This window comes from Mus caroli, chromosome 6, assembly GCF_900094665.2.
Source record: "Mus caroli chromosome 6, CAROLI_EIJ_v1.1, whole genome shotgun sequence".
NCBI classification, from domain to species: domain Eukaryota; kingdom Metazoa; phylum Chordata; class Mammalia; order Rodentia; family Muridae; genus Mus; species Mus caroli.
In genome coordinates, this window is record NC_034575.1 from 126317930 (window position 1) to 126326256 (window position 8327).

Below are 8327 nucleotides of genomic sequence, written 5' to 3' on the forward strand. Positions count from 1 at the left end.
CCTCCCCTCCCCTCCCCTCCCACTCTCAGAGCTCTTGCTCTCTGCCTTTCTCTGTCTCTACTACCTTCTCAACTTCCCTTCCTATGACCTGAATAAACTCTATTCTATACTGTATCATTGTGTGTTGTGTGTCCTATGTCTGGTACCTCGGGGGTAAGGGATGCATCAGCATGGGACCTTGGAGCCCACTCTTCTCCATACCTGACTGTACATAGAGCAAACAGATTCTGTCTCTCTATTTTTATACAACACAACAGCTATACCACTGAGCTCTCTCTGGCTCTTCACAGCTGATAAGTGTGACAAACTGGTTGCTATGTAGTTCAGTGTTTTGTACACCTTCCTGGGAATTGTTGAAACAACTGATTTCCCTCATATGTTCAGCTAAGCCAAGCTTAAATCAAGATCAAGTGGGATATGTGCGATTCCTAGGCTAGGCTCTCAAGAATCAATCATATACTTCATCCTGTCAGTCAAACCTAGGCCTGTTTTCAACTCTAGATCCAAACTGTGCCATTCACTTCATTTGGCTCTTGCTTTAGACTCTTTCTGTAGATAACTAAGCATAGAAACTGATCTTGGAAATAAGACTATTTATCAAAACATGTAAAACTCACTTTCTTCTAACAATATTATAGAATTAATTGTTTTACCTTTTATGAATATTTTTAAACCTAAAAGTGTATTATTACCTGTTTTGCAGTTTGTTTAATGGTGACTTAATACTTATTTAGAATGTTAAATTTTCTCTAGAATACCCCATTTGAGTTTTGAGCTGTGTGAAAAGAAAAATCTTCTTTCTTTCTTTCTTTCTTTCTTTCTTTCTTTCTTTCTTTCTTTCTTTCTTTCTTTCTTTCTTCTTTCTTTCTTTCTTTCTTTCTTTCTTTCTTTCTTTCTTTCTTTCTTTCTTTCTTTCTTTTATTTTTTAAAATAAGGTTTATTTAAGTGTGTGTATGTGTGAGAGGGTATGTGTGTGGGAGTATGGGCATGTGAATGCAAGTGCCAGATGAGGCCAAAGACATCAGATCCTCCTTTCCTGTAGCTGGACTTCCAGGTAGCTGTAAGCTACCCACCTTAGATGCTAGGACCATTGCTTGGATCAAGAGCAATATGTGCTTTTAGTTTCTGAGTCATCACCATAGTCCACATCGTTCATTCTAATTGAACATTTAAGAAGAAACAACAATATAACGTTTGCTGAGTCATTGTCGACAGTGATCTCATACATGACAAGTTGTTATAAGCATGATTCAGTTCCTCCTCTGAGCCATCAACACTGAATATAGCTAATAATGTGTGTTTTGGAGATCTGCTAATCCATCCTGTTCTCTAACCTTCCAAACACTATTTCAGCATTAACCCTGCTGTGACTTTCACAATGCTCAGCATGCTGATAAGCATTGATTCGAAACACTACTGAAAAATCTTAAGGAGTTAGTATTCATCCTGGAAAACCACTTATGAAGTGTTTCCCACCCCACATGGAATGGTGCTCTTTAGTAACCAGTGTTCTATGAGTTTCTCTGTCTTCCTCCTTAAGACTATGCTAGAATCCCTCAGTAGAACCTGTGCTGTTTTGAATATATTCTTTCTGAAGACATGTTCTTTAAAAAGTGTTAATATTAAGGCTTGATTCTTAGTTATCATGAAGTACTAAAATGCTGTTTCTTTGTATGCTCAGTTCTCACCTATTTGTTTTCAAGCCATCCTTTTTGTGCATTAACTGTTCTCTCCTTTATACATGAAATATTTACTTGCTTAAGCCTCAGAATTAAAACTTCAATTCAAGGCTTACTTCTCAGCCAATTCCATGCCTCAGTGGAAGAAAAAAAAATAAATGAATTTTGATATAGACGGGAAGATTTGGGTAAAGACATCTCCACATTGAATTTAACTGAAACTAATTATTAAAGAGCTATTTTGGGTGGAAATTATATAATCTTGTTATGCCAGATGATGTTACTTCACCAGCAAATTGAGCCAATTCAAGCCGAATCGAAAATATAAATGCAGGTTTTTGGGGAAGCTGCTCTCTGGCGAGTTCACTGGCCAGGAAAGTCAACACTGGGAAGGAGAGAGGGGAGGAGAGAAAGTATGTGATCAGGGAGGAGAGAAAGTATGTGATCAGAGAGGAGAAGGAAGAAAGAGGAGGAGGTGCAAGAAGAGGAGGAGAAGAGAGAGAATGAGAGTGGCAGTGACTGATAGAGACATAGAGGAACAGAGACAGAGACAGAGAGAGGGGCAGATAAAGATAAAGACAGAGACAGACAGAGACAGAGATCCTACAGAATGGCAGCCCATCCTCTGGGCTGGAAAATTCACAGTTGGGAAAGGGGTATGACAGGTAGGTACTGAGGAATGTTAAGAGAATCTGAAAGCCAGGTTGGTCTGCTTTGGAACTCAGGGCCTTATCCCTGGTCTGGAACCCAACATTCAGCCTCAGAGAAGATGGATGGATAGATTCTGCTTCCTGGGTACCATTTGGTAACTTTGAGGGAGCTAGGATGCCAATTGTGTGCATTGATGACAATTAAGAAAATGTTTATATTTTGAAGGTAGTGACTGCAGCCCTTGTCCACACAACTGGATTCAGAATGGAAAAAGTTGTTACTATGTCTTTGAACGCTGGGAAAGGTGGAACATCAGTAAGAAGAGCTGTTTAAAAGAGGGCGATAGTCTCCTTCAAATAGAGAGCAAAGAAGAAATGGTAAAGAATGTTATGTGAATTCATGTCATTTTGAAAATACTATGTTACTCATTAAAATGAAGTACAGATTCTCATACGATAGAATTCCTTCATTTACCATAGAAGTGGTATATATTTAGTATAAAAAATGTAAAGAGACAATGTAGAGGTTCACATAATTTTTCCCCATTTAATTGGAGAAGTGAAAATGAAGTTGGTTTTCTAGAAACTGAGGAGCACAGATTGTTTATGCCTTAGTTAATCCAGAAGGGAGAAGGAAGGGGGTTACTGAGCTGTGACATGATCCCCGTGTACATCCCAACTGTGGATGTTCTTAAATGTATTGTGTTTGATGCTGCAGGAAATAAAATAATCTATAATGCACAGGGAGAAATAGAAGTATGAAAACTGAAGTCTCAATCTGCATGTATTGACACATGCATGTAAATCCAGTACAGGAAGGACCGAGGCAGGGGGATTTTGAATTTGAGGCCTGTGTATAAAGATCCTGTCTCAAAAACAAACAAAAGTTACGAAGATTTAAACCTGAACTGATATCCTGAAGTGCATCAGCTTAGTAAGAGTGAGCATTTGATAAATGAAGTGTTAAGCTTACTAACCTAGCTTCCCAGGATCTTGATTAAATAAACAGTACAATGTCTCTTGAAGGCATTTTACAGTTAAACAGAATCTCTGAAATGGGATTCATATTTAGCTGTTTCTCACTCTAACAAAATGGTCACTAACTGAAGTTTGGTTTTATAAGAACAATGGGAAATATTAAGAATAAGCACTGAACCAAGAAGCTTTAAACTACATTATTAGAATTGTTTACAAACTTAATTTTTTCAAAAATTGGATGACAAAATAAAACATGTTTCATCTAACAAAATGTCCTCATAGTGAGCAATGGCTGGAATCTCCAAAACTTCATATATTAAAATATCATGGTGGGGGAGAATGATCCACATGGCGAACGAAGAAGGCTAAGTTTTGCTATTGATGGTGAAGGGCCAATATAAAACTTAATTTGCTTTAACATACTATCTGATAGACTCTAAATCCATTAAAACTTTAATTTTAGATGCATATATTTTCCATAAAATTTAACACAGCATACTGACTACACAATAAAAGAATCGTGTGTGTGTGTGTGTGTGTGTGTGTGTGTGTGTTATGCTGTGGTGTGGGTGTGCATGTGTGGTGTGTGTGGCGTGGTGTGCTAGGGTGTGTGGTGTATGTGGTGTGGAATGCCTATGTGCTGTGTGCATGGTGTGCATTTGTGGTGAATGTGTGCATGTGAGGTGTGTGTGGTGTGGTGTGGTGTGTGTGTGTGTGTGTGTGTGTGTGTGTGGTGTGTGTCCACTTTAATATCTCTTCTCTTATTTTAACACTCAACTTATCATTTATTTCTGACAAGACAACATTTAGACCTTATATTGTACAGGTATTTACTTTTCTTCATTTACAGTTTGTGTCTTTGGTTTTTTTGTTTGTTTGTTTTTAATGTAGGAGTTCATCAGCAGTATGGGGAAGCTCAAAGGAGGAAATGAATATTGGGTGGGAGCGTTTCAAGATGGACTTAGTGGATCTTGGTTCTGGGAAGATGGCTCTTCTCCTCTCTCTGACTTGTAAGTCTGTGAAAGAGACATTACACGGAAAAGCTAGGAATGGGAAGAAAATGTAAAAGTTACTTTGTATCTTATGTTTTCTCCAGCAGACAAAGGAGCGTGATACTTTTACAGGCTCCTGATGGGAATTATGACTCCTATACTTACGACTTGGTTTTATTGCTTCTCTATTAGTTAGGTTTTCTATTGCTGTGATAAAACACTGTGACCAAAAAGCAAATTGGGGAGGAATGGGTTTATTTTGTTTACAAGTCCACATTGCTGTTCATCACCAAGGGAAGTAAGGACAGGAACTCAAGCAGGGCTTAAACCTGGAGGCAGGAACTGATGCAGAGGCAGTAGAGGGATACGGCTTACTGGCTTATTCCTCATGACTTTCTCAGTCTGCTTTCTTATGAACCCAGACTTGCCAGCCAAGGAATGATAACATCACAGTGAGCTGAGCTCTCACCCAGCAATCACTAACTGAGAAAAGGCCTTACAGACCTGCCTGTATTTTCTTAATTGAGGTTCCCTCCTCATAGATGACTTCAGGCTTTGTGTCAAGTTAACATAAAACTATCCTGAACATCTTCTGAATCTTCCCACCAGCCCCCCTACCATATCCTTTATAAAGTTGTTTTCATAATCCAAATGCCTAAATGGCCAACAAACTGTTAGTCCTTTGTATTACTTAATGCTGAGAAAACTTTCTGGTAAAAAGACTGTGATAACTATTGATCGATTTCTATATTGAGCTTTCCAGATGAGAATGGCGTTTCATGGGTACAACCAAGTGCCTTAGTATGTTGAGAACAGAGCCAAGAGAAACGCATTGGCTCTCACCTATCTTTATGCAAACATGGCTTGGTTTTCTTTAGAAACTATTTGTTCAAATTATATCAACATATCCCTCGTAAAACTTAATAGATGCTATTTGAAGGAGGACAAAACCACCACAGAAGGGTACCACATTAAAGCAAACTAAAATAAATCCAACAGCATCTCTGGAGAGTTTCCCTCTCAAATACCACTGTCATCTTCACATCTAACCTCTAACCTGAGAGGTTACCTTACTTTTTCAGGTTGCCAACAGAGAGACATCGATCAGCCAGCCAGATCTGTGGATACCTCAAAGATTTTACTCTCATCTCAGATAAGTGCAATGCCTGGAAATATTTTATCTGTGAGAAGAAGGCATTTGGATCCTGCATCTGAAAGATACAACTCAAAGCTACCTGTTACACAAGTGTTTGAAAGAGGCCAAAGAGCAAACGCAGGAAGAGATTGATGTGAGACTATGAAGGCAAGCTTGCTTTTTATTTACATTTGGCAATATTCTGTAACGCTTTGCAGATTCCAGTTGACCTTGTCCATTGTGCCAAGGAGAAAATTGATTTAGAGCTACAGAAGACCTGACTCGGTGAGAACAAAGAAGAGAAAATAATTTCCTGTGTGTTTGAAAGTCCAAAGTGACGATCCATACCACACCGAAATCTAGCTGTCCTTGTGGGAGTTTTTACGTAATCCTTGGTTTGTACTTTTAGTAAACAATTCTATCTACTATACTTACAACTGACAAAAGTTTCTTCAGGTCAGCTTCCAGTAATTATAGATCATAAGATCACACACTGAGAGGAGAGAGATGGATTTCTAAACTGTAGTATTACCACCAATCATACGCCAGGGGTCCTTTGGCTCTAGGTAAAAATAAGTAGAATGGGGACCTCCAGTGTTTTCAATCTTCCTCTGAGGCCCAGGGCCTGGGGGATGACCTCACAGATATAGAGATTTACAGTTTCTAACCCTTGGAGCTAGGGGGCTATTGCTCCGGGATCTGAGTGCTCAGGTTGAAGGCTTATAGCTTTTCATTTTAATAACTACTGGCTCTGGGTCTTGGCAGCTTTTACAATCCCTAACCTTTAGCAGCAATATCAGACAGCGGTCAGTAGCAGCAAGCAGCTCCCACTAGTGTTATAATTCTTGGATGGCTTTAGGGTGGTGGGGCATTAACTCTGCAGTGACGACTATTACAGTCCTCTGGTCTAGAATGCAGGAATCTCCCATCAGCCCTTGTTACATCTCTCAGAATAGGTTTTCTGTGACCCTTGGTTCCAAAGACTGCAACTGCTTGGCACTCTTCCAGGTCCCCAAGCCCATGTTTCTCCTTCCTGGTTGGCCACAGTCTTCTGTCTTTACTCAGCCTTGCTTTTCTGCCTTCTCTCATTTCTCTGACTCTACCATTCCTCAGTCTCTCTGTTTCTGCTGCCCATCCTTTCTGCCATGGTCCCTCTCTGGAATTTTTCAGGTGTTCTCTTGTCTCTCGACTGCCACAGTGACTGTTGTCACCACTAGAGCTGCTTGCTTGCCTTTGCTCCCATCTGTGCTTCTGCATCTTCTCTTTGTGTTAGCAGCTCAGGCCACTCTTCTAATGCAGGACAAAGGAGGCTAAAAAGGACCATTTGGGAAGTCTTTTATTGGTGCTAATGTTTCAGCATCAGGAGTGTCAGAGGAGGGGGTGTCCTGGCTGACTTTAAAACTGAACCAAACAGCCCATTTAATAGATAAGAAGAGGGTGTAGTGCGCAGGTGTCTGCACCTTCACAGTAGCCCTTCAAGGACTGTGTTTGCACCAGTCACAGCACAGACTCTTGTTTACACAGTCACAGATTTTCCCTAGGTTCATGGTTGGAAGTGCTCCCTCTCTGGCCTGAATGAGAACAACTGCAAGACAGGCTGGACCTTGGGCAATTTGCCAAAAGGCTTCCCTTGCTTAGAGTGCTGTTTTCCATAGGCTATTCCAGTTGTGGGAGCAGTCACAACTGGAGCATGTCTTCAGCCGTGGGGTGGTGGTATTCTTCAGTAGCTAGAGGGGCTTCAGAGTAAAGTGCCCAAACTGCTGGCTGGACTGTCATGAGGGCAGTCTGGCCAGATGTTAATAAAGAGGCTGCTTGGCTGATAGCTTGAATTCACATTCACAGACAATAAAAGTGTGTTTACAATAAATACTTAATAAAACCCCAGTAAATGACAATTCGAATAGCACTTAACAGTACTTAATAAAAATGAACATTTAACAGGGTTTAACTTCTGCCCCAAAGCTGTAGAGTCATTGAGTCCCTCTGATCTGCCTCAGAAGGAACCAGGGCATTTTCTGTCCATGGTGTTGGACTGTGTTTTTCAGACTGCAGAGTTCTGCTGGGAAAGGAACTCTTTGAATTTCACATTGGGAAGGATTATTGTGGACATCAGCATGTCCCGTTGTGTAGGTGGAGCCTTCCATCCTATTGCTCACAGATCAAACGGCTCAGTCTGCGCTGACAAGAAGAACAACCTAGTTCCTCTAACTGCCTGTGTCTCAACCTTCCTGCTATAAAACTGTAATACGATTCACTTCAAAATACTGCTTAAGAACACCATCCAAATATTACATGCAAACTATAAAAAATGATACTTTAGATAAGAAAAGGTAAATGAAAATGAGTGCTATCTACCAGAAGAAAAATTAGCTAATTATGGTTATCATGTTCTGTACTTATCATGTGTCATCTCTAAATCATACTACATAACATGCTCTTAATAAATATTTGATAAATTCAGTATGATTGTATCTAATCTTTTATTCTGACAAAAAGAAGCTGAGAGGTACAACATTTTCATCTTTCCCTTTACATTAAAAATGCATAACTTAGATAAATGACAATAATGAAAATGATGATAGTAATGATAATAAAACCTAATTAACTGAAGTAGCAGAAATTATTTAAAGGAAACTTTAAATTTTTTCAGTGGCTTGGTCCTGTAGCAATGAGATGATCATGTCTTTGTCTTACTTTTATTTATTTACACTGATGAGGTGTTTAAAAGGTGGAAGCAACACACACACACACACACACACACACACACACACTCAAAAAAGAGAAAAGAAATTTCTTTCATTTTATGCTGATCCTGGGAGAGTCAAGAGCCCACAGACTGTCAAGGTTGTAGGCTGTTTGGTTTTCACAGCTGGCAGCTGGTAGCTAAATATAC

The 8327-nt window shown here is 39.7% G+C and overlaps 1 protein-coding gene across 2 annotated transcripts in view; it reads left to right on the forward strand.

Moving 5' to 3' along the window:
• Nucleotides 1-7927, forward strand: part of Clec9a (C-type lectin domain containing 9A) — a 21205-nt gene extending 13278 nt beyond the window's left edge. The window contains exons 5-7 of one of the 2 annotated variants that reach the window (XM_021165469.2): nucleotides 2554-2707; nucleotides 4199-4317; nucleotides 5382-7927. In XM_021165469.2, the coding sequence (XP_021021128.1) occupies nucleotides 2554-2707; nucleotides 4199-4317; nucleotides 5382-5514 (406 nt within the window). In that variant the 3' untranslated portion in view covers nucleotides 5515-7927. The remainder of the gene's footprint in view (nucleotides 1-2553; nucleotides 2708-4198; nucleotides 4318-5381) is intronic. The other variant, XM_021165472.2, reaches the window with a different exon arrangement.
• Nucleotides 7928-8327: the final 400 nt, after the last annotated feature.